The following is a 26,021-nucleotide window of genomic DNA, read 5'->3' on the forward strand; positions in this document are numbered from 1 at the left end:
CTGTGGATGTAGTGGAAGCAGCTGTGGTTGTTGTGGTAGCAGGTGTTGTTGTTGTGGTGGTAGCTCTGGTTGTTGTGGCGATATTTGTGTAATCAACTGTGTTAGTGGTAGCAGCTGCTATGGTTGTCATGGCATCAGCTGTGGTTGTTGTGGCAGTATCTGTGGTTGTTGTGGCAGCATCTGTAGTTGTTGTTGGAGAAACAGTGGTTGTTGTGGCATTACCTGTGGTTGTCGTGGCAGCAGCAATGTTTGTCATGGTAGCAGCTGTGGATGTGGTTGCGTCTGCAGTGGTTTTGGTTGGAGCATCTGTGGTTGTTGTGGCAGCATCTGTGGTTGATGTGGCAGCAGCTTTGGATGTTGTCGAAGCAGCTGTGGTCATTGAGGCAGCAGTGGTGGTGGTGGCAGCTGTGGTTGTCGTGGCAGCAGCAATGTTTGTCATGGTAGCAGCTGTGGATGTAGTGGAAGCAGCTGTGGTTGTTGTGGCAGCTGCTGTTGTAGCTGCTGTCGTAGCTGCTGTGGTTGTGGTGGCTGCTCCGGTGGTTGTAGATTGAACAGCTGTGGTTGTCGTGGCAGCAGCTGTGGTTGTGGTTGCGTCTGCAGTGGTTTTGGTTGGAGCATCTGTGGTTGTTGTGGCAGCATCTGTGGTTGATGTGGCAGCAGCTTTGGATGTTGTCGAAGCAGCTGTGGTCATTGAGGCAGCAGCGGTGGTGGTGGCAGCTGTGGTTGTCGTGGCAGCAGCAATGTTTGTCATGGTAGCAGATGTGGATGTAGTGGAAGCAGCTGTGGTTGTTGTGGCAGCTGCTGTAGTAGCTTCTGTAGTAGCTGCTGTGGTTGTGTTGGCTGCTCCGGTGGTTGTAGTTTGAACAGCTGTGGTTGTTGTGGCAGCAGCTGTGGTTCTTGTTAGAGCAGGTGTGGTTGAAGTTGGTGCAGCTGTGGTTGTCATCACGGAAGCTGTGGTTGTAGTCGAAGCAGCTGTGGTCATTGAGGCAGCAGTGGTGGTGGTGGCAGCTGTAGTTGTGGGAGCATTAGTTGTTGGGCTTTGGGCATTCCCTGATGCTGTTGAAAATTAAAGCATAGATTTTAGAATACATTTTTGCATTTCAAAATGATCTACAATATAAATACCAGTGGATCAACTTACCAACAATCAGAAGGACTGTGAGAACGTTTCTGTTCATCTTTGAAACTGTTTCCTTTTTAATCTACACTGCTCAAAAAATAAAGGGAACACTTAAACAACACAATGTAACTCCAAGTCAATCACACTTCTGTGAAATCAAACTGTCCACTTAGGAAGCAACACTGATTGACAATATATTTCACATGCTGGTGTGCAAATGGAATAGACAAAAGGTGGAAATTATAGGCAATTAGCAAGACACCCCCAATAAAAGAGTGGTTCTGCAGGTGGTGACCACAGACCACTTCTCAGTTCCTATGCTTCCTGGCTGATGTTTTGGTCACTTTTGAATGCTGGCGGTGCTTTCACTCTAGTGGTAGCATGAGACGGAGTCTACAACCCACACAAGTGGCTCAGGTAGTGCAGCTCATCCAGAATGGCACATCAATGCGAGCTGTAGCAAGAAGGTTTGCTGTGTCTGTCAGCATAGTGTCCAGAGCATGGAGCCGCTACCAGGAGACAGATCAGTACATCAGGAGACGTGGAGGAGGCCGTAGGAGGGCAACAACCCAGCAGCAGGACCGCTACCTCCACCTTTGTGCAAGGAGGATTAGGAGGAGCACTGCCAGAGCCTTGCAAAATGACCTCCAGTAGGCCACAAATGTGCATGTGTCTGCTCAAACGGTCAGAAACAGACTCCATGAGGGTGGTATGAGGGCCCGACGTCCACAGGTGGGGGTTGTGCTTACAGCCCAACACCGTGCAGGACGTTTGGCATTTGCCAGAGAACACCAAGATTGGCAAATTCGCCACTGGCGCCCTGTGCTCTTCACAGATGAAAGCAGGTTCACACTGAGCACATGAGCACATGTGACAGAGTCTGGAGACGCCGTGGAGAACGTTCTGCTGCCTGCAACATCCTCCAGCATGACCGGTTTGGTGGTGGGTCAGTCATGGTGTGGGGTGGCATTTTTTGGGGGGGCCGCACAGCCCTCCATGTGCTCGCCAGAGGTAGCCTGGCTGCCATTAGGTACCGAGATGAGATCCTCAGACCCCTTGTGAGACCATATGCTGGTTTGGTTGGCCCTGGGTTCTTTCTAATGCAAGACAATGCTAGACCTCATGTGGTTGGAGTGTGTCAGCAGTTCCTGCAAGAGGAAGGCATTGATGCTATGGACTGGCCCGCCCGTTCCCCAGACCTGAATCCAATTGAGCACATCTGGGACATCATGTCTCGCTCCATCCACCAACGCCACGTTGCACCACAGACTGTCCAGGAGTTGGCAGATGCTTTAGCCCAGGTCTGGGAGGCGATCCCTCAGGAGACCATCCGCCACCTCATCAGAGGCATGCCCAGGCGTTGTAGGGAGGTCATACAGGCACGTGGAGGCCACACACACTACTGAGCCTCATTTTGACTTGTTTTAAGGACATTACATCAAAGTTGGATCAGCCTGTAGTGTGATTTTCCACTTTAATTTTGAGTGTGACTCCAAATCCAGACCTCCATGGGTTGATAAATTTGATTTCCATTGATCATTTTTGTGTGATTTTGTAGTCAGCACATTCAACTATGTAAAGAAAAAAGTATTTAATAAGAATGTTTCATTCATTCAGATCTAGGATGTGTTATTTTAGTGTTCCCTTTATTTTTTTGAGCAGTGTAGAATCACAGAGAGATGGGGATAAGTCAGAGAATCACAAACAGAAAGACATTGACACATTTAATATATACTGGAATATTGTGGAAGGAGATCGTTAATGGTAAATGCCCATCAGTATTTTTTTGTCTGATATTGCACTGTTGTAAAATGTTATGGAAGGAGATCACTAGTATTTTAAGAGTTTGAACCAATATGTATTTACCCAGGAAGTCTCATGAAGGTCAGAAGGGCTCTTTTATACTGGAGACCTGGCTAAGAGGGCAGCTAACAAAGAACCCCGGAAAGATACAGTAGTGTAAATGTGTAAAAAAATGTAAATGTATAGCTTTCCTGCTACAGCACATCTGTAGATTTACCAATGAGAATGGAATCTTTTAGAAGCACATTTTTTTTCACATTTACCATAGCACATACACAGCACAGCGAAAACATGAATATAAATTACAATAATTACCCACCATCATTATAAAACACATGTAATCATCGAGTTGAAACAGTTCCACGACTCCTGCAGCAAGTTTGCAACTATAACCTTGAATTCCTCTATCAGGTCAAAACACTCTAGGTTTAAGGAGTTCTTGAGATTATTCTCGGGACCAAGGTGCCAGAAAGTTAAAAACAGTTCTACTAAGTTCTGATCTGGCCCTTTAGTACCTAGAACAAGAACTTCACTTGAGATGATCGGAGATTATAAGAACCAAGGATGACCGAGGTCAAGGAACAGGGGAAGTTTACCAGTTATAGCCTTGCCAATTAAGATGAACAAATGTTTCTGCCAAAAGTTCCCTTTTACAAATACGCACAACTCTGACCATAACAAAAAAGATAACACAATAATTGAAAACCACACTTACCCCAAAAATGATATTGTATCTGAACTCCTCTGAAAGCTCAGTGTTCAGTAACAGTGCACCTCCAAACTCTACTAAGCTGCTGCATTGCTACAGTCTTTATAGTTTAAAAAACAACCTTGATGACATCATTATGATGAATGAGATGTAAAGGAAAATGTGTGTTTATGCCACCTTGTAAAAAAAAGAGTGTGCTGAAGTGTGTCCTGTGACTCATCTTTTGAAGAAGAATGAAGAGGCCTCCGCCACATTATGACAGAATTCCTAATCTAGCAGTACATGGAGACACACAGACCAGGGTGTGTGTCTCCAGTTTGTAACTGTACAATCATTTGTACAGTTACAAAATGTTCTGTTTTACAACGAAAACTATTGTTTCTACATTCCTTAGCTGTTTGCTGAACCTGTCCAATAAAAACGCAATTGTAATGAATACACCCCTGGACCCGTTTGATGTATCAATTGCCATTGATTGTAAAACATAATGTAATGTAATCTACTACATAACGAGTGTGATAGATTGATTGTGCTTTCATCAGTCTGATTTTTCCAATGACACACACCCATATCTACACTCAAACGTGTGCACACAGCCATTGATGACACGCAGGATGTGCACATCTACAAACCACATCTTTGATTAAGTAAATAATGGCTATTATTATGACAATGATAATGATCTAAGAGAAATTAACATTCAATTCTCTGGCAACAGCTCTTGTGGACATTCCTGCAGTCAGCATGCCAATTGCGCGCTCCCTCAAAACTTGAAACATCTATGGCATTGTGTTGTGTGACAAAATTGCACATTTTAGAGGGGCCTTTTATTGTCCCCAGCACAAGGTGCACCTGTGTTATAATGATGGTGCTTAATCAGCTTCTTGATATGCCACACCTTTCAGGTGGATGGATTATCTTGGCAAAGGACAAAGACTCACTAACAGGGATGTAAAACAAATTTGTGCAAAAAATTTGAGCGAAATAAGCTTTTTGTGTGTATGGAAAATTTCTGTGATCTTTATTTCTAGCTCATGAAACATGGGACCAACACTTTACATGTTGCGTTTATATTTTTTGCTCAGTATAAAGTAGCACTTAGTTAAACCCAATACTCACAATGAGTAGCTGGATTTATTTAGCATACTTTGTTTTTCACTCTCAGTGAAATTGAATGGTCCACAAATGGCTTGTGTTTATTAATATAAAATTAGAGTTTGTATTGCATAGGAGTTCAAAATAGGGATAGCCCATTTTTCCGGACCTATTTGCGCTCTTGATAGAACCAATAGGCAACATCATTGTACTGTATATTGCCGCTTTAAATCAAAGGAACAACCCATCATATTTCCCTTTGAGCTGATCACATTTGGATGTACTTATATGATATGGCAAACTCTGTCCCTCAAGTCCTTAACCTTTTTGAAGAATTTGGTTATTTTCCGGGCTTCAAGATGAATTGGTCTAAGTCTATTTTAATGCCATTGAACGCCACAGTCAAGGAAGTGAATTTTCCATCATCACCTGTCTCTCTGGGATGTCACAGCTTTACTTACTTTACTTTTTTTGTCAAGTTTACAATTAAAGACAAATTATATGGAAAATATCTGGTTACCCAGCCTTTGGCCAAGACAACTGCCAACAAATGCTTCTTCTAGCCACCAATGAGCTTGCTGCACCTTTTAACTGACAATGTTTCAGCAACAAACTGCTCTAATTCTTCAGTGTTTGAGTGGTACCCTCCACCAACTGCTGTTCTCAGCTCTTGCCATACGTCATTGATGTGATTCAGATCGGAACTCTTCCGCTGGCCATTCCAGAAGAGTCCAGTGTTTCATATTGAACCGCACCAGAGTTGCTTTTGATGCGTGTTTGGGGTTATTGTCCTGCTGGAAGACCCACAACCGCATGTATCTTTTCCATTTCAACTTATTTGAGAAGAAATAGGGAATGATTTAATTACAGTGCATGGATGCCAATATATTTGATTGCAACTGTATATTCTGAGTGCTATCTTCAACCAACAGGGTCTTGTTGGTTGAAGATGTTCGAAAGATCTGAAGAGATCTCAATCCCTGGCTCATCATGGTTTTTCTACCTTATTAAACTACGCACAGCTCTGAAAACGTATGGTGTACAAAACCCTCTTACAAAGTTGATCTCCTCTACCAGAATAACTGGGCGTGTATCCGTAATTGTCCCCCACAATGAAATTGGGGGGCTGTGCATCTGTCTCTGTCCTTAGTATTTTAGTCACACGTGACATCTTGGACACCACTGGCCCAATTTTGACGAAACTTGGTTGAAAGGTATGTCTTGCAATAGAAATATGTAATTTGCAAATTTACTCTGATTGGCTCAAGGTTGGGAGCTGCATCATTCATGGGGGACAACATGTTTACTCTTTCCTTTAAAAATATATATATATATTGGGTCTGTTTTTCAGTCAGAGTAGTTCAGGACCAATGTTCCCTCTAAACTGCGTGCGCAGAAGCCCCGAAACTGCCTTGCAGCTCTCCCAGGGACTGCTGAGCAGAAATATCAGCCCACAGTGAGAAGAACTAGATTGAACTTCAATCAATTTTCTAGAGCAGTGGTCACCAACCGGTCCATCGTGATGAACTGGTCGATCTCCAAGGCATTCCTAGTCAATCGACAAACATTTCTGTAAAACAACAACACCGATAAAGCCTTGTGTTCCTATTATTTGTATTTATTTGTCTCGAGTTTTGGTGGTAGTTGCACCCTAATCAGCTGTCCTGCGCGCCGGGTAGGTGAACCATTTTGAACCATGTCATGTGTCTGAAGGTACAATCTCTGCCTTCCCAGGGAGGCCCAGAGAGCAAATCAAGTGCATTATAGGTCACTGCAGCCCAAAGCCCAATCGGATGGCTCAGATCACTGTGGTAGTAACATAGCAGGCATAAAAAAAAGCTACAGTAAAGTTGATACTGTGAGATTTCAAAATGTTTAAAACCATGACCAGAGAGAGACTGTCACCAAACACAGAAAAGAGCTGCTGTTTTTGAGTTCATTTTTAAGTTCTCATTCAGCACTGTCAACAGTGTATTCAACACTTTTATAAGCCATACAATGTGCGTTCTTCCTATTTCAACTCAGCGCTACAACAAGCACTGTGCAGTAATGAATGAGTAGGAAAGTGTATCTATAGGCTTGCGTTGTTGTTATTATTAGCGGCTTGTGTCTTTATTAATATCAAGGAATATTTCACGTTCTCTGTTCATAGGAGTAACAACATGAATTTGTGCATGAGGCAGAAATAATGTGGTGCGACTCGAGTTTTACAATCAGCTGGAAGACGGTGTCCCTTTTTGGTCGGTGTCCTACGGAAAGTATTCCGACCCATTGACATGTTCCACACTTTGTTACGTTACGGCCTTATTCTAAAATGCATTACATTTATGAAAATCCTCATTAATACCCCAAATGACAAAGCGAAAACAGTTTTTTTGAAATTTTAGCAATCATTTTTTTTTACCAGAAATAGCTTATTTACATAAGTATTCAGACCATTTGCTATGAGACTCGAAATTGAGCTGAAGTGCATCCTGTTTCCATTGATCATCCTTGAGATGTTTTTACAACTTGATTGGAGTCCACCTGTGGCAAATTCAATTGATTGGACATGATTTGGAAAGGCACACACCAGTCTATAAGTCCCACAGTTGACAGTGCATGTCAGAGCAAAAACCAAGCCATGAGGTCGAAGGAATTGTCTGTAGAGTGCCGAGACAGGATTGTGTGGAATCAGGGGAAGGGTACCAAAACATTTCTGCAGCATTGAAGGGCCCCAGGAACACAGTGGCCTCCTGGAGGTGACCAAGAACCTGATGGTCACTCTGACAGAGCTCTAGAGTTCTTCTGTGTTGATGGGAAAAACTTCCAGAAGGACAACCACCTCTGCAGCAATCCCCCAATCAGGCCTTTATGGTAAAGTGGCCAGACAGAAGCCACTCCTCAGTAAAAGGTACATGACAGCCTGCTTGGAGTTTTCCAAAAGGCACCTAAAGACTTTCAGACCATGAGAAAAAGATTCTCTGGTCTGATGAACCCATGATTCAACTCTTTGGCCTGAATACCAAGTGTCACGTCTGGAGGAAACCTGGCACCATCCCTACAGTGAAGATCATGCTGGGGGGGGTGGCTCAGAGGCAGGGATACAAGTCAGGATCGAGGCAAAGATGAAGGGAGCAAAGTACAGAGTTCCTTGATAAAAACCTGCTCCAGAGCATCCAGGACTTCAGACTCGGGCGAAGGTTCACACAGCCAAGACAACGCAGGAGTGGCTTTGAATGTAACGTTTGTCTACTTCTTCCTCCTCCTCAGACGAGGAGAGGAGAGAGGGATCGGAAGACCAATGTGCAGCGAGGTATGTAGACATAATGAATTTATTAGACACGAACTATACTTGAAATATTACAAAATAACAAACAACGTAGACTGACCTGAACATGTAAACTACATAATAACGAAGCACGCAATGAACAGGAAAAACGAACGAGACGAGACAGTACCGTGTGGTGCAATAAACACAGACACAGCGACAATCACCCACAAACAAACAGTGAGAACAACCTACCTTAATATGACTCTCAATCAGAGGAAACGCCAAACACCTGCCTCTAATTGAGAGCCATACAAGGCAACCCTTTAACCCAACATAGAAACACAACACATAGAAATGCCCACCCAGCTCACGTCCTGACCAACAAAACAACAGATAAACACAAGAACTAGGGTCAGAACGTGACATTGAATATCTTTGAGTCTTTGAATGTCCTTGAGTGGCCCAGCCAGAGCCCAGACTTGAATCCGATCGAACATCTCTGGAGAAACTTGAAAATATCTGTGCAGCAACACTCACCATTCAACCTGACAGAACTTGAGAGGATCTGCAGAGAAGAATGGGAAAAACTCCCCAAATACTGGTGTGCCAAGCTTGTAGCGTCATACCCAAGAAGACTCAAGGCTATAATTGCTGCCAAAGGTGCTTCAACAAAGGTATTAGTAAAGGGTCTGAAAACTTAAGTAAATGTGATATTTCTGTTTTTCTTTTATTATAAATTAGAAAACCTCTTCTTGCTTTGTCATTATGGGTTATTGTGTGTAGATTGATGAGGGAAAAAAACGAAGTAATCAATTTTAGAATAAGGCTGTAACCTAACAAAATGTGGACAAAGTCAAGGGATCTGAATACTTTCCGAAGGCACTGTAGCTACCTATATTCTTTAAACATAATTTAAAAAAATGTCCCGAACAACAATGCATTGGCAGGGCAATTCAAGCAAAGCTAATAAGATTATTACTACAGCACCATTTTTAATTGGTTAATGTTGCATAGGCTTACGTTAAGTCATATTAAAATGAAATCCGAGCGTTAGATCTCAGCTTGCATTTTGACTCAAAGTGATCTTGACTCAGAGAATGTTGGTGACCACTGTTCTAGAGTTTTCCCTGTTAACACTATCAACGTTTTCCTTAACTGTGGCAGTTTTGATCGAATTAATGCAATATAAGCCAATTTCAATGCAACTTATCTGTAACGATTGTCGTCGGGAGAAAGAGAAGAGGACCAAGGTGCAGCGTGGTAAGTGTCCATATTAATAATTAAATCAAAACTGAATACTAAACAAAATAATAACGAGGAAAAAACGAAAACGAAACAGTTCTGCAAGGTGACATACACTAAACCGAAAACAATCACCCACAACTCAAAGTGGGAAAACAGGCTACCTAAATATGTTTCTCAATCAGAGACAACGATAGACAGCTGCCTCTGATTGAGAACCACACACAGCCAAACACAAAGAAATAGACAACATAGAACGCCAGACATAGAATGCCCACCCAAACTCACGCCCTGACCAACCAAAATAGAGACATAAAAAGGATCTCTACGGTCAGGGCGTGACATTATCGAAACAAAATGAACTATGCAAGGTATTTTGTTGGTGGCAGAAGCATTCCGAGTAGAATTATATTGTATTGACACACACTACTAAGCCTGTACTCTACACAGACACGTGTGGCATAAACAATCTGACCTGCAGTCAGCCTATATGCAAATAGAACATTGTCATATATGGATCTGTGCCATTTACTTTGAACTGGATTGTGTTTACAGCATGAGCAGTTGTGAGTCGATGCGTTTGTTTTGAGATCAAAGAGAGAGCTGTATGTAGCCATGTGTGCACATTTTGTTCACATCCTTTGCTAGTTAGTGAGTTATTAGCCCAGTTGTAGATCATTGTAGTCAGCAATAGGGGAGTGATTGCTTTCGACAACAGCACAAAACGTATACAATTCTAAACATCCTTGAAAAGCAAGTCAAGTAAAGAGCTTACTTTTGTCTTCAATGGGCAGTGTTGTATTTTGAGACAGTCTTGAATAAGCTAAGTAGCCAATAGGCAGAGGGTAGCATAATTTGTCTGATTCTCTGTAATAATGTCATGAGAATAATAATGCATTTTATTTTGTAAAGTGGTTTCTTGCATCAAACAACGCAACAGCATTTTCAGTCACCTCCTTGTCTGAAGAACAAGTGGATTAACAGGTTAATGTCAAGCCCTGCATGTTTTTTTCAAAAGTCTCATGGAATGTAGGCCTATGTCGAACATCACACTTTGGCTGCTACTGTAGACTGAATGATAGAACAGCTATTTCCATGCTAAAATGTAAAATGTAAAAATGTTAAATGTTATGGGGTGCATTTTCTCCATTGTTTCTGATGGTAGGCCACTCTGGTAGGCCTACATTATGTTCAAATAGCCACAGTAGCCTACATGGCCACTCTTAAAACGTAATGTAAAGGCAGTCATTGTTGTTCTCCCCCTTAGACGAGGAGGAGCATGGATAGGACCAAGATGCGGATTGAGGGAAATAAGCCATCTTTTAATGAAAAACAGCAAACAAGACACTACAAACTACAAAACAACAAACGTGACTAACCTTCAACTGTCCTGTGAGGACACAGGAACAAACACCCACAAAACACCAGTGAAACCCTGGCTGCCTTTGTATGACTCTCAATTAGAGACAAACAATACACACCTGTCTCTAATTGAGAATCATACCAGGCCGAACACAAAACCCCACATAGAAATACAAACATAGACAAACCCACCCAACTCACGCCCTGACCAACTAAAATGAATACAAAACAAAGGAAAACAGGTCAGGAACGTGACAGAACCCCCCCCTTAAGGTGCGAACTCCGGGCGCACCAGCACAAAGTCTAGGGGAGGGTCTGGGTGGGCGTCTGTCCACGGTGGCGGCTCTGGCGGTGGACGAGGTCCCCACCCCACCATAATCAATCCCCGCTTCTTTATCCCCCTCCCAATGACCACCCTCCCACTAACCCCACCTAAATGAAGGGGCAGCACCGGGACAAGGGGCAGCACCGGGACAAGGGGCAGCACCGGGACAAGGGGCAGCACCGGGACAAGGGGCAGCACCGGGACAAGGGGCAGCACCGGGACAAGGGGCTGCAGGTCCTGGCTGAGGGACTCCGGCAGGTCCTGGCTGAGGGACTCCGGCAGGTCCGGGCTGAGTGGCAGCTCCGGACTGTAGGGCAGCTCCGGACTGTAGGGCAGCTCCGGACTGTAGGGCAGCTCCGGACTGTAGGGCAGCTCCTGACTGGCGGGCGTCTCCGGCAGCTCCTGACTGGCGGGCGTCTCCGGCAGCTCCTGACTGGCGGGCGTCTCCGGCAGCTCCTGACTGGCGGGCGTCTCCGGCAGCTCCTGACTGGCGGGCGTCTCCGGCAGCTCCTGACTGGCGGGCGTCTCCGGCAGCTCCTGACTGGCGGGCGTCTCCGGCAGCTCCTGACTGGCGGGCGTCTCCGGCAGCTCCTGACTGGCGGGCGTCTCCGGCAGCTCCTGACTGGCGGGCGTCTCCGGCAGCTCCTGACTGGCGGGCGTCTCCGGCAGCTCCTGACTGGCGGGCGTCTCCGGCAGCTCCTGACTGGCGGGCGTCTCCGGCAGCTCCTGACTGGCGGGCGTCTCCGGCAGCTCCTGACTGGCGGGCGTCTCCGGCAGCTCCTGACTGGCGGACGGCTCTAGCGGCTCCTGACAGACGGGCGGCTCTAATGGCTCGTGGCAGACGGCTGGCTCAGATGGCGCTGGGCAGACGGATGGCTCAGACGGCGCTGGGCAGACGGATGGCTCAGACGGCGCTGGGCAGACGGATGGCTCAGACGGCGCTGGGCAGACGGATGGCTCAGACGGCGCTGGGCAGACGGATGGCTCAGACGGCGCTGGGCAGACAGATGGCTCAGACGGCGCTGGGCAGACAGATGGCTCAGACGGCGCTGGGCAGACAGATGGCTCAGACGGCGCTGGGCAGACAGATGGCTCAGACGGCGCTGGGCAGACAGATGGCTCAGACGGCGCTGGGCAGACAGATGGCTCAGACGGCGCTGGGCAGACAGATGGCTCAGACGGCGCTGGGCAGACAGATGGCTCAGACGGCGCTGGGCAGACAGATGGCTCAGACGGCGCTGGGCAGACAGATGGCTCAGACGGAGCTGGGCAGACGGGCCGTTCAGGCACCGCTGGGCAGACGGCAGACTCTGGCCGGCTGAGACGCACTATAGGCCTGGTGCGTGGTACCGGAACTGGAGGTACCGGGCTGAGGGCACGCACCTCAGGGCGAGTGCGGGGAACAGGAACAGGGCACACTGGACTCTCGTGGCGCACTCTAGGCCTGGTGCGTGGTACCGGAACTGGAGGTACCGGGCTGAGGGCACGCACCTCAGGGCGAGTGCGGGGAGAAGGAACAGTGCGTCCAGGGCTCTGGAGACGCACAGGAGGCTTGGTGCGTGGTGCCGGAACTGGAGGCACCGGGCTGGAGACACGCACCATAGGGAGAGTACGTGGAAGAGGAACAGGGCTCTGGAGATGCACTGGAAGCCTGGTGCGTGGTGTAGGCACTGGTGGTACTGAGCTGGGGTGGGAAGGTGGCGCCGGATATACCGGACCGTGAAGGAGGACACGTGCTCTTGAGCACCGAGCCTCCCCAACCTTACCAGGTTGAATGGACCCCGTAGCCCTGCCAGTGCGGCGAGGTGGAATAGCCCGCACTGGGCTATGCAGGCGAACCGGGGACACCACCTGTAAGGCTGGTGCCATGTACACCGGCCCGAGGAGACGTACTGGAGGCCAGATACGTTGGGCCGGCTTCATGGCATCCGGCTCGATGCCCAACCTAGCCCTCCCAGTGCGGCAAGGTGGAATAGCCCGCACTGGGCTAAGCACGCGTACTGGGGACACCGTGCGCTTCACCGCATAACACGGTGTCTGACCAGTACGACGCCCTCTTACTCCACGGCAAGCCCGGGGAGTTGGCTCAGGTATCCAACCCGGCTTCGCCACACTCCCCTTTAGCCCCCCCCCCCAAGAAATTTTTGGGTGAGCCTCTCGGGTTTCCAGCCACTCTGCCTTGCAAGCGCCTCATAATGCCGCCTCTCCGCTTTCGCTGCCTCCAGCTCCGCTTTGGGGCGGCGACACTCCACTGGCTGTGCCCAGGGTCCTTCTCCGTCCAGAATCTCCTCCCAAGTCCATTCCTCTTTTCCCCATTGCTGTAGTTCCTTTTCTCTCTCCTCAATCCGCTTGGTCCTGTTGTGGTGGGTGTTTCTGTAAAGGCAGTCATTGTTGTTCTCCCCCTTAGACGAGGAGGAGCATGGATAGGACCAAGATGCGGATTGAGGGAAATAAGCCATCTTTTAATGAAAAACAGCAAACAAGACACTACAAACTACAAAACAACAAACGTGACTAACCTTCAACTGTCCTGTGAGGACACAGGAACAAACACCCACAAAACACCAGTGAAACCCTGGCTGCCTTTGTATGACTCTCAATTAGAGACAAACAATACACACCTGTCTCTAATTGAGAATCATACCAGGCCGAACACAAAACCCCACATAGAAATACAAACATAGACAAACCCACCCAACTCACGCCCTGACCAACTAAAATGAATACAAAACAAAGGAAAACAGGTCAGGAACGTGACACGTAAAGCAGGTACAGACTCAGTGTTCACAGTAAACGTGCGTTGGAAGGTGTACAGAATTTTCACAACTCAAGGTTGCGCTCAGCAGACCTGAAATATGCTCAGTGTCAGAAAAAATTTGCCGGAACATTGTTCAGGACCCCTGTCTAAATAAATGTAAGCATCCATGCCTGATGGCATCAATAGTCTAGTGTGTTGATGGATCATAAAAGTATTTTGATGATTGTCCCCCACAATGAAATCGTTGAGGGGACTGTGGTTCTGTCTCTGTTAGTACGTTCATACCTTTGTCACACGCAATAGTGATCAATGTCACAAATGTTATTTTGCTGAAATAGGAATGTAACTGCATATGTCTTGGCAATGTTTAACTGTGGAATCTCTTTGGAAATATATTGTTAACGGAAAGGAAAATTCTAAGTAAAATCCTTGCAATTTGACCTGCTGTTATGCTCTTTGGTTACAACCCACTTTTTCAAAAGCATTTTTAAGAAAAGCAACTAATTTGAGCTGCTTCAACAGATGTGAAAAAAACTATTCTCAAAAGATGGTTTAAACCCTATATTGTATTGTACAAATATTGTGTATTAATGTTCAACGACATTTGTATATTAGAGAGGTGAACATAAAAAATGAATGGACCCTGTGTGGAGACTAACCAACTGGTCCAAGGCCATCACGTACCCACATAATTTTAGGATGTCCACAGTCATCACTTTAGTATATTTGGCTGCTTTTATAGGCTTCATTTGTGTTTGTGTATTTTTCGCAGTCCTCTTGTGCATTAATGTGTCTTAGCACCATCGTGTGTCCCAAACGTGTAATTACACTGCTCATTATAATAGTTGTTTATTTACCACAGAATACACGAGAACTGCAGCACTATCTATTTTGTGTTTAATATTCTTAGCTTTATTTATTCCTTGATTTTTTTCACTTTCATTTTGATGTTTCTACCCCTGTGTACTGCTTTCATGAACTGCTTGTTTGTTACCTTATACTGAATATACAGTGCCTTCACTGGGGGGGTGGGAAGCAATGCAAATAGTCTGGGTAGCCATTTGATTAGCTGTTCAGGAGCCTTATGACTTGGGGGCAGAAGCTGTTTAGAAGTCTCTTGGACCTAGACTTGGCGCTCCGATACTGCTTGCCATGCGGTTGCAAAGAGAACAGTCTATGACTAGGGCGGCTGGAGTCTTTTACAATTTTTAGGGCCTTCCTCTGACACCGCCTGGTATGGAGGTCCTGGATGGAAGGAAGCTTGGCCCCAGTGTATTGGACCACGTTAGTTTGTTGGTGATGTGGACCCCAAGGAACTTGAAGCTCTCAACCTGCTCCACTACAGCCCTGTCGATGATAATGGTGGCGTGCTGTCACTGGACAGCACTCGGCTGTTCTTACCTTTGTAGTCTGTAATAGTTTGCAAGCCCTGCCTCATCTGATGAGTGTCGGAGGCGGTGTATTACGATTCGATCTCAGTTCTGTATTGACACTTTTACTGTTTGATGGTTCGTCGGAAGGCAGTGCGAATGTTGCCTGTAATCCATGGCTTCTGGTTGGGGTATGTATGTATGTACAGTCACTGTGGGGACGTTGTCCTCAATGCACTTATTGATAAAGCAAGTAACTGACATGGTGTACTCCTCAATGTCACCGGAAGAATCACGGAACATATTCCAGTCTGTGCTAGTAAAACAGTCCTGTAGTTTAGCATCTGCTTCATCTGACCACTTTTTTATTGATTGAGTCACTGGTGCTTCCTGCTTTAATTTTTGCTTGTAAGCAGGAATCAGGAGGATAGAGTTATGGTGGAGGGCGAGGGAGATCTTTGTACGCGTCTCTGTGTGTGGAGTAAAGGTGGTCTAGAATTTTTCCCCCCTCTGGTTGCACATTTAACATGCTCATTGAGTGCAGTTTTAGTGCCTGCCTCGGTCTGTGGGGGTATTTAGACAGCTACGAAGAATACAGATATAAACTCTCTAGGTAGATAGTGTGGTCTAAAGCTTATCATGAGATACTCTACCTCGGAGTGGTACAACATTCCACAGGCCACAATCAACAGCCTGTTCAACTCTGTGCGAAGGAGATGTGTCACGCTGCATGAGGCAAATAGTGGCAAATAGTTCTCATCCACGCCCCTACCTTTATTTTTAGGTGTCTTTGAACAACAGTAGCATATCTGCATTCCCAGTCATGAAAAATCCATAGAATAGGGCCTAATGAAATTATTTAAATTGACTAATTTCTTTATATGAACTGTTACGCAGTAAAATCCTAGAAAGGATTACCTGTTGCGTTTATGTATTTTTCAGTATATACAGTTTGGAAAGTATTCAGACCCATTTAATTTTTCCCCAAAAAATGTTACGTTAAGACCTTATTCTAAAACGGATTAAATCGTTTTTTTCGTCATCAATCTACACACAACACCCCATAATGACAAAGAAAAAACAGGTTTTTAGAATTTTTTGTCAAAGTATTAAATAGGTACATAAGGATTCAGACATTTTACTCAGAACTTTGTTGAAGCACCTTTGACAGCAATTACACCCTCAAGTCTTGTTGGGTATGACGGTACAAACTTGGTACACCTGTATTTGGGGAGTTTATCCTATTCTTCCCTGCATATCCTCTCAACTTCTGTCAGGTTGGATGGGGAGCGTCGCTGCACAGTTATTTTCAGGTCTCTCCAGAGATGTTCAATCAGGTTCAAATCCGGGCTCTGGCTGAGCCACTCAAGGACATTCAGAGACTTGTTCTGAAGCCACTCCTGCATTGTCTTGTGTCATGTCTGGACAATTATTAAATGTGATGACTTATTTATATCGAATCAGTTCTCTAGGATTAATTATTACTGTGATTAAACTAATCATGTAAACATGAATTAACTAGGAAGTCGGGAGTCCATGGAAAATGTTGAGATTTACAGTTATAATTTTCCAAACATAACTCTTCAGATATTTTAATATCTGATCGATTAGTCATTCTCATTAATGTATTAATATTACCTCATCGGTTCCCATTACTGAATGTCGCAAAAAGGTAAGTCTGGCAATTTTACTTATTAGTTAAATAGAATGAGACATCGATATCCAATCAGTTGAGATTGGCTAGATATCATAAGTAAACGTGACACACGTTTGGGTATCACCTAAATATATACTGTATATGTATTTTTAAATGTACTAGCGATTCTTCACCCCCAGGAGTCACTGATCACAGAAGGCTGAAATGAAACGGAATTACAAAGGGCGGTACTTCCGTCGCCCAAGACGGAGGAATTTCAACGTGACACAGAAAAACAAAATGGCTGCTTTTCCTTTGTTAGCTTATCATCTCATGAAAGCTAATCCTACTTTGTACACTTTCAAGCATAACATAGGATCCCCTGAAACAAGAGAACGGTTTCACTAGTAACGTCTTTACTAGTAACGTCTAACTCTTTTCAGGGATCTTCTTTGCTAGGACTAAGTTACCGGAACTCGCGTTAATTTTATGAAAAAGATATACATGTGCCCTACCCAGAATAAAGAAAACGCAGGGGACCAAGATTTATCGCTTGGTCAGCTAATATCTCCTCAAATTTCAATCGGCTGGCTCTGTGTCCTCGCGCGAGAAATGAATAATTACCGAATCTACCCAGTTCTGAAACGCAGGAGACAGAAATAGCACGTTAGGACCAACGCATCTATTTGTCAAATTTCTATAAGTAGCTGGATCGTGTCTTAGCACTAGAAATGTAATCGCTAAATACCAACTCATTGTCACGCCCTGGCCTTAATATCTTTGTTTTCATTATTATTTTAGTTAGGTCAGGGTGTGACATGGGGAAGTTTGTGTGTTTTTGTATTGTATAGGGTGTTGTATGGTTTAGAGGGTTAAGGTGTATAGATGGTTTAATGTTGTGTGTAGTTGTTTAGGAAAGTCTATGGTTGCCTGAATGGGTTCCCAATTAGAGACAGCTGGTTTCTGTTGTCTCTGATTGGGAGCCATATTTAAGGTAGCCATAGGCTTTAGTTTGTTGTGGGTAATTGTCTATGGTGAACGTTTGTAGCCTGTGTGTGTGCACTACGTTTATAGCTTTACGGTCGTTTATTGTTTTGTTAGTTTGTAAGTGTTTTGTTTCGTTTTTCCTTCTTCACAATAAAAAGAAGATGGCTTATTTTCCACATGCTGCGTTTTGGTCCGTCTATCCCCCACACGATCGTGACACTCATAAGACACTCTGAAGTCATTAGATATGCAACACCAGGACAACTTCTTGGGCAACGCACACATCAAACTGCTCTATACGTGTCTCACGCAGTCTGTTTGTACAGTAATCTGTTTGCACAATTAATATACTTAATTCAATCATGAAGACCTCATTTTATTTTAGATTCCTCGCACGGGGCATCAATATGTCGTGTCTGAATTATCTTATGTTGTCACGTTCCTGACCTATTTATGTTAGTTGTTATGTGTGTTAGTTGGTCAGGACGTGAGGTTGGGTGGGCATTCTATGTTTTCTGTTTCTGTGTTGGTTTTGGGTTACCTGGTATGGCTCTTAATTAGAGGCAGGTGTTTGGCGTTCCTCTAATTAAGAGTCATATTTAGGTAGGCGTTGTCACAGTGTTCGTTGTGGGTGATTGTCTTCCGTGTCAGTATGTATGTTCGTGCCACACGGGACTGTAGCGTTTGTTTGTTTCGTTTCGTTTCGATGTCGTCTGTTTCCTGTACGTGAGTTTATGTTTAGTTATGTAAGTTTATGTTCAGGTTTCGTTCTACGTCGTTTTCTTATTTTGTAAGTTTGTTTAAAGTGTTTGTTTTCGTGTTGCCATCTTCATCGTTGTTATAAATAAAAAGATGGCTTATTTCCCGCAAGCTGCGTTTTGGTCTGAAGATCCTTCTCTCCTCACCTCATCCGAGGATGAGGAGAGCGTCAGCCGTTACATATGTGAAGACTTATTTATATAAAATCAGTTCTCTAGGTTTAATTATTATGTGATTAAACTAATCATGTAAACATGAATTAACTAGGAAGTCAGGGCACCATGGAAAATGTTGAGATTTATAGAGTTATGTTTTTCTAAATAACACTCTTCAGATATTTTAAAATCTGATCGATTAGTCATCTTCATTAATGTATTATTATTACCTCATCTTGGATATTTGCACAAACCCTAGCCTAAATCATGAATCAGAGATATACAAATTGGCTTAATTATTTATTTACTAACTAACTAAATAATCACACAGAATTACATAACAAGCAAACAGTAGATATTTGGGTTACTACATGAAACAAAGAAAAAGTCCCTAGCCGACATAACCGATACGACGGCTTGGTAGACAAAGAAAAGGGATGGAGACTGAGAAAGAGCAGGAAAGACAAAATGGATTCACTACACACAGTTGGTAATTATATGAATTGAAATGCTAATCCCATGCACATGAACGGCCGCTCATTCGAGAATAATTGCAATGTATATATTTACACCCGTATGTAATTGTTGTCTTCTCTGTTGGAATCCAGTCCGTCTGCTGGAGATTCAATCGGCAGAAAGTCTCTGGTTGTGTTCATAATGCATACGTCAGGTATATACATGGTTGTCGCATAGAATAGATGTTTGGTGGTTGTTGCTATTCCCATACTAGACGTACGTAATTTCCAGCTCCAGACTAGTAATTATACATCTAAGATTTGCTCTTATTCTGTAGTGATCAATAGTCTCAGAGTTTAACAATTTCCAGCCGTGTAGCCAAAACTACAGCTGTATGGTCTAATGGTCTATAGATTTGTAGCCATTCCAACGTGGGTTCTCCACCCCGGTGTTCTCTGACTTAATATATATTTTGTAGGAAGTGGGTTTTATACTCTGTGGAAAAAGGAGCAGTTCTATGACGCCTGATGTAATGTCTGGGATCATGGGGCTGTGGCCACTGACTAGATAAAACTCTATAACTAAACAAGTATTTCGTTTAGAAGGCCAACATGACATTACATCTTTTCACAAATAGTTTCATATTCGATCATATATTTTACACAACATTCAGGTAGAAAACTAATAACTGAGAAATGTACACTTCCAAAGCTACTGTTATTCTGTGCTTACCGTCCTTCCTGATGTCACAAAATTATACAGCTTCGACAGGATTGTTCTTTAAATACCCACGGACCATTCCCACATTCTCAAAAATAGAAATATTGTTAAATCCTCCAATTTTGTGGAAAAGGAGTTGAACAAAGAAAAGCTCTTTGTTCCATAGGTTTATCTCCCTCTCTTTCTACGTGACCGGGGGAGAGAGTCTCTGCCAGGAATTTATGACCTGTCGTAAAGTCAATACATCTTGTGGTGGGAGAGAGAGAGTGAGAGAGGGGTGTAGCCACAATATACACCCCAAAGGGCCACGTCGTGACACTTGGCTGTGTGGTTAGGGTTGTTGTCCTGTTGGAAGGTGAACCTTCACCACGGTCTGACGTCCTAAGCGCTCACTATCAGGTTTTCATCAAGGATCTGTCTGTACTTTGCTCCTTTTCATCTTTCCCTCGATCCTGACTAGTCTCCCAGTCCCTGCCGCTGAAAAACATCAGCAAAGCATGATGCTGCCACCACCATGCTTCACCGAAGGGACGGTGCCAGGTTTCCTCCAGACGTGACGCTTGGCATTCAGGACAAAGAGTTCAATCTTGTTTCAGCAGACCAGAGAATCTTGTTTCTCATGGTCTGAGTCCTTTAGGTGCCTTTTGGCAAACTTCTTCCATTTAAGAATGATGGATGCCACTGTGTTCTTGGGTACCTTCAATGCTGCAGAACATTTTTGGTACCCTTCCCCAGATCTGTGCCTCGACACAACCCTGTCTCTGAGCTCTACAGACAATTCCTTACACCTCATGGCTTGGTTTTTGCTCTGACAATCACTGTCAACTGTATGCCTTATAAAGACAGGTGTGTGCCTTTCCAAATCATGTCCAATCAATTTAATTTACCAAAGGTGGACTCCAATCAAGTTGTAGAAACATCTCAAGGATGATCAATGGGAAACATCATGCATCTGAGCTCAATTTCGAGTCTCATAGCAAAGCGTCTGAATACTTATGTAAAAAATGTGTTTCTGTTTTTATTTTTAAAACATTTGCATAAATGTCTAAAAACCTGTTTTTCTTTTTCATTATAGGGTGTAGATTGATCAGAATTTCTTTAAAAAAATCCAGGCTGTAACATAACAAAATGTGGAAAAAATATAATATGTTTATAAAAAATCTTCCACATTTCATGTCATACAGCTAATTCATGTGTTATAATAATGTTATAATAAGTTCAAATGGCAGTACATTTGCAAAAATACATTTGCAAAAATACATGTACAATACATTTGCAAAAATGTCTAAACCTGTTTTTTTATTATAGGGTATTGTGTGTAGATTGATCAGAATTTCTTGAAAAATATATATATTTTAGAACAAGGCTGTAACATAACAAAATGTGGAAAAAATACTTTCGTAATGCACTGTTTATAAAAAATCTTCCACATTTCATGTCATACAGCTAATTCACGTGTTATAATAATGTCACTTCAAATGGCATACAGTACATTTTAATACATCAAATACATTAGAAATCCAATACAGAAAATAAATACATATTACCTAATACATTTTTCTTCATTTATTCAAAGTATTCAAAGCATTTTTGTTTAATACTGAATTAAAGTGAGATACAAAATAGCACAAAATAAAATATTGAGTTATAATAAATCCCCAAAACTAAATATGTTATTGCTGTGACTACAAGGATGATTACTTAAAGGTTAAGGGAACAGCATAGCAGCAGTTGTTTTACAAGATCATACAGCTATTTCATGTTCTCTATAGGAATCTTTACCGTCTTCAAAATAAATATTATTTTCATTATATATTTAAGCAATAAGGCCAAAGGAGGTGTGGTATATGGCTGTTTTTAGGCACGCGGAGTGCCTGGATACAGCTCTTAGCCATGGTATATTGGCCGTATACCACAAACCCCCGAGGTGCCTTATTGCTTTTATAAACTGATTACAAGTGTAAGATTTGATATGTGTATCTTGAGGTATGCTATCAAGATGATGATTTGTCTACCGGTATGAGTGAAGCAGATATGACATCACAGCCAGGCAGATTGTGAGAAGACTTGTCTTGAAGCATATTCCACTGGAGGCAGCAGCTGTGGTTGTTGATGCAGCAAAGATGGATGTTGTGGTGACAGCCGTGGCTTTTTTAGGAGCAGCTGTAGTTCTAGTTGGAGCAGCTGTGATTGTCGGAGCAGCAGCTGTGGTTGTTGTCAGAGCTGCTGTGGTTGTGGGGGCAGCAGCTGTAGTTGTGGTGGTGGCTTCTGCTGTGGTTGTAATTGGAGCAGTTGTGGTTGAAAGGGCAGCAGCTGTTGTTGTAGTTTGAGCAGCTGTTGTTGTAGTCGGAAAAGCTGTGGTTCTTGTGGCAGCAGCTGTGGTTGACATGACAGCAGCTGTGGTTGTTGTGGGAGCAAATGTGATAGTTACGGCAGCTGTAGTTGTGGTGGCGGCTACTGTGGCTGTAGTTACAGCAGCTGTGGTTGTTGTGGCAGCAGTTGTGGTGATACTTGGTTTAGCTGTGGTTGTCGTGGCAACAGTTGTGATTGTCGTGGCAAGAGCTGTGGTTGTCATGGCAACATCTGTGGTTGTTGTGAGGGCATTAGTTATTGTGCTTTGTGAATTCCCTGATGCTGTTGTAAATTAAAGAACACATTTTAGAATATATTTTATCAATTTTTAATTATTTACAATTTAAAGACTGGATCAACTTACCTATAATCAGAAGAAGAACTGTGATAATTGTTGCATTCATCTTCAAACGTTTTTCTTATAATTCTATAATAAGGGTGTAAGGGTGAAGTCATTAGGACAATGTCATTCATAAGGTAAAAGACAAATAATGACAAACAGAATGACAATGACAAATTAAATATAGGAGAACACTATAGTAACTGCCCTTCACAATTTTTTTCTGTTATTGCACAACCTTTGGGATCTATGATTTTCACTTTTCAAACAAAGTCATCCATGAGTGCTGGGGTGGCAGGTAGCCTGGTGGTTAGAGTGTTGGGCCAGTAACCGCAAGGTTGCTGGGTCGAATCCCCGAGCTGACAAGGTAAAAATCTGTCTTTCTGCCCCAGAACAAGGTTGTTCCTAGGCCGTCATTGTAAATAAGATTTTGTTTTTAACTGACTTGCCTAGTTAAATAAAGATTAAAAAAAAAATTTGGGCTAGCAATTTCATTCATTCATCCTTTCATTTGTATGTTCATTCATTGATCAATTCAGTTATTACACTTTTTTCAGTTAGACTCCCCATTGTCAAGACAACAGAAACTCAGCACAAACCAGAATAGTCCCAGGTCTGGATAAAATAATATTTGTTTAGGCCTAGTACCTGACGTCAATATCCTAAAAAAAGACTCTTGGTTACGCCATCGTGGGGTGTTTCACAGCAGACTTGGGAGAACAAAGGGTTTTGTATGTGTTGTGTGTGTGTTGCAGTACTTGTTATCTTTTGACGGTTGACTTCTTCTCAAAGACTTTTTTGTTACTGATATGATCGAAGAGCTCTGAATGTGTAGATGTCTGCGAATGTACTCGGCAACACTTATTAGGATAGTCCATCTGTAGATGGTCTACAGACTATCAGTACCATTTCAACTAACCCTAGCCCTAGCCCTAACCATAACCTTTACTCTAATCCTAATCTTAACCTATGCCCTGACCAGAAATGTAACCCTTACCCTAACCCTTATTCTAAACCTAACCGGAATCTTTGGAAGCAGTTTTTTATCAACGGATAGTTTGTTGATAGTATGATTATCTGTATAGTGTCTACAGATGGACAATCCAGACTTTTCTTAACCAGATGAGTAAGTCCAGAATTTAATGTCATTCCCCCAAGACATGCTAACCTCTCACCATTACAAAAATGGGAGGTTAGCATTTTGAAAGGTGTATGATATTTGTGCGTCTAACTTTCTCACTCGTCATTATTCACGATTCGTTCAGGACTATACGTAATCATGGTAGCATCCACATTAATGTAGAAGTGTTTAGAAACATTTTGTATTCTTATTTACAATAAAATGACTCCAAAATGACATGATTTACAGAACCATTCATTTCTATTGGGCACAACATAATCTGAAGCACAACCAAAACAAACTGCAAATGCATCCAACAAGTTTGTAGAGTCACACGGTTGATGTAATAATTGTGTGCTAGGAATATGGGACCAAATACAACAGTTTTGACTACTTTAATGCACATATAAGTGAATTTTGTCCAAATACTTTTGGTCCCCTAAAATGGGGCAGTATGTAAATAAAGTATTGTCACTTCTAAACGGCTCATCCGATATGGATGAAAATTCCCTCAAATGAAAGCTGACAGTCTGCACTTTACCTCATAGTATCATTTCAAATCCAAAGTGCTGGAGTACAGAGCCAAAACAACAAATGTGTCACTGTCCCAACCCTTTTGGAGATCACTGTATATTACCATGGCAACGTTTTCCCGGGTTGACAGGCAGCATTTTACACATACCCGTAAACCATGTGCGAATGACCAGTGTACCAGTGTTGTATTGAGCAGCCTGCTGACCTAAGGTGCAGTGGGCAGCTGTATCACAGTGTCGCTGGCGGTAGCTAGTAACGTTTCCCTCCTATGATTCTATTTCAAGTAAGATGGCAGCCTACACAATAATAAACTCATATTGGTAGCCATCTAGATGTCACCGTGATATAGTCTACTAGTCAATGGGGAGAGCATGAACAGCAACCACACCAGGACACAGTGACCTCCTCAACCCTGTGGGATTCGTTCGCTCGGCTCTCAGCTGGACGACATATGTCATCGGTCATCGTTTTGCAGGCCAGGAGTGTCCGTATACCCTCTCCCCGCTAACCATTTTGTTCAATTTAAACAACAATATAACAGTATTAGTAAATCTGTTCACGTTACAAGTGGTATGAAAACATTTGGTGGCACAGAATTATTTTTACTTTTTGTGAGTCTGGTCAATTAATCTGCATTATTGTGTAGCAATGTTTTGTTAGTTAGCAAGTGGTTTGAAGTAGGTGTGTCTAGTTGTCTTATTTGTATTTGTTCAATGCCTCAATTGATTTCACAAACTGTATTGGATATATGCTGTAGGTTGGAATCAACCCAAGATGATGAACCCTGAAGATGGAACAAAGTGCATGACAAGGTGGCCCAAAGGAATCCAGCTTTTCTCAACCTCTCCATTTGCCCCATTCTTCCAAGAGTTCACAGAGTTTGAATTAAGTCCTCTAGTGAGGTATGTACACACACACATGTACACACATACAACACCAGCTTGACATCTCCCTTGTCAGCTGTCTTTTGACCCTCAGAGTAACAGCCCTCGTACTCTCTGTCTCTCATTCTATTCTTTCTTTTTCTATGCTTGTCCTAATTAAAGGTGCGAAGAGCTAGCAAATCAGAACTGAGGAAGATTATTCCAGAGCCCTATGAGAAACATCTGACTTTCCTGCTCAAACTGTCTCGTTGTGTGTTTCACCGCCTCTGAACCCCATTACCCTGAATAGTTGCCCCTGATCATAGATCTAGGATTGTACCCAATCCCAATTTTAATTTCAAGCTCTCTCTTTGTCTTTCTCCCCCACACCACCCACACAGAGGCACACAATATAGTTATTAGATTAGATTAGTGTTGTAATGATGCTCTTATTTGGTTAATGTTGTTAACAATTTTAATAAATGGATTTTATGTACAAATCGATTGGGAAAAAAGAAGAAACATGCACACTGCTCCTGATAGTATCACTGCTCTTTAATAATCTTTACGTATCGGCCTCACGACATCCGTCAAAGCTTATTAAAGAGCAGTGATACTATCAAGAGCAGTGTGCGGGTTTCTTCTTTTTTCTCATTTTATTCAACTGTTGCCATGCACCTGCAGAAAAGATAGCTCAGATGTGCGAGTGCCTTTTGAATTTTGATATACATAGGTATTGTTTTTCTTTCATTAGATTTCAGTGTCAATTTACAGCTCATAAAAAGGGGATAGGCCTAAACTACATTTTTATCGATATTAACATAATCTTAATTGTGGTGGCTTAGTTCCGTAGTATCTTTTTCTAGCTCCTAAAGTTGCTTTGTAACTTCAGGCACACATTTCAACTCTATTGTTCAGCATACGTACATCTATTTCTTAACCCAATATACGCTGAGTATACAAAACATTAAGGACTCTCTTTCCATGACACAGACTGACCAGGTGAAAGGTATGATCCTTTATTGATGTTACTTGATAAATCCACTTCAATCAGTGTAGATG

At 43.1% G+C, this 26,021-nt stretch overlaps 1 protein-coding gene across 1 annotated transcript; it reads right to left on the minus strand.

The window, feature by feature from the left end:
* Positions 1-218: 218 nt before the first annotated feature.
* Positions 219-24,561, minus strand: LOC129856114 (histidine-rich glycoprotein-like). The gene is made up of 2 exons (XM_055924220.1): positions 24,485-24,561; positions 219-1,008 (listed from the first exon to the last, which is right to left on the minus strand). The coding sequence occupies exons 1-2, from the start codon at positions 24,559-24,561 to the stop codon at positions 219-221; spliced, it is 867 nt and encodes a 288-aa protein (XP_055780195.1).
* Between the last annotated feature and the right edge of the window lie 1,460 nt (positions 24,562-26,021).

This window comes from Salvelinus fontinalis, chromosome 5 (assembly GCF_029448725.1).
Source record: "Salvelinus fontinalis isolate EN_2023a chromosome 5, ASM2944872v1, whole genome shotgun sequence".
NCBI classification, from domain to species: domain Eukaryota; kingdom Metazoa; phylum Chordata; class Actinopteri; order Salmoniformes; family Salmonidae; genus Salvelinus; species Salvelinus fontinalis.

Excerpts from the sequence above, each read along its gene's own strand:
- LOC129856114 (XM_055924220.1), bottom strand. The coding sequence starts at position 24,561 with ATGACCGATGACATATGTCGTCCAGCTGAGAGCCGAGCGAACGAATCC. Across the intron at positions 1,009-24,484 it reads GAGGAGGTCACTGTGTCCTG|CTGCCACCACCACCACTGCT; the intron begins GTGTGGTTGCTG and ends CCACAACTACAG.